The sequence below is a fragment of the Penaeus monodon genome, chromosome 15 (assembly GCF_015228065.2).
Source record: "Penaeus monodon isolate SGIC_2016 chromosome 15, NSTDA_Pmon_1, whole genome shotgun sequence".
NCBI lineage: Eukaryota > Metazoa > Arthropoda > Malacostraca > Decapoda > Penaeidae > Penaeus > Penaeus monodon.
Window position 1 is genome coordinate 16,834,522 of NC_051400.1, and position 380 is coordinate 16,834,901.

The following is a 380-nucleotide window of genomic DNA, read 5'->3' on the forward strand; positions in this document are numbered from 1 at the left end:
CTGCCACGTACCTGCCAGACCACTCTTCTCCGTCCATCTCTCGCTCCAGCTTCACGATTCCCGGTGGTTCGAGGCCCCACCATCCCTGCGCCAGGCGACCCACCTCCAGCAGACACAGGACAACGCCACGGGCTCCGCTGTGGCACACTGTACAGAGAGGGAAAGAGGGGGAAAAAATTATGTATTAGTTGTGTGGTTTTGTTTTAAGCAATTTGGTATTCAGGTTTGGAAATGGGTGAGATGGGTGGTGATGTTCAGATTTGTATAATATTAGGGTTGTAGGATTAGTTGGATGACTATGTGAGGCTACGAAAAGAACACATGGTGTGACAGGGTAATGTGATTTGATGTTTGTAGTATCATATAAGCATTTTTTTTTT

The 380-nt window shown here is 47.1% G+C and overlaps 1 protein-coding gene across 1 annotated transcript in view; it reads right to left on the reverse strand.

Annotated features, from left to right (window-relative positions):
• LOC119582240 (mucin-5AC-like) overlaps positions 1–380 on the reverse strand; it is a gene marked incomplete in the record, with an annotated part of 102,970 nt that overhangs the window by 23,199 nt on the left and 79,391 nt on the right. Inside the window, 1 exon segment of the mRNA XM_037930464.1 lies at positions 12–147. Within this exon segment, the coding sequence (XP_037786392.1) occupies positions 12–147 (136 nt within the window).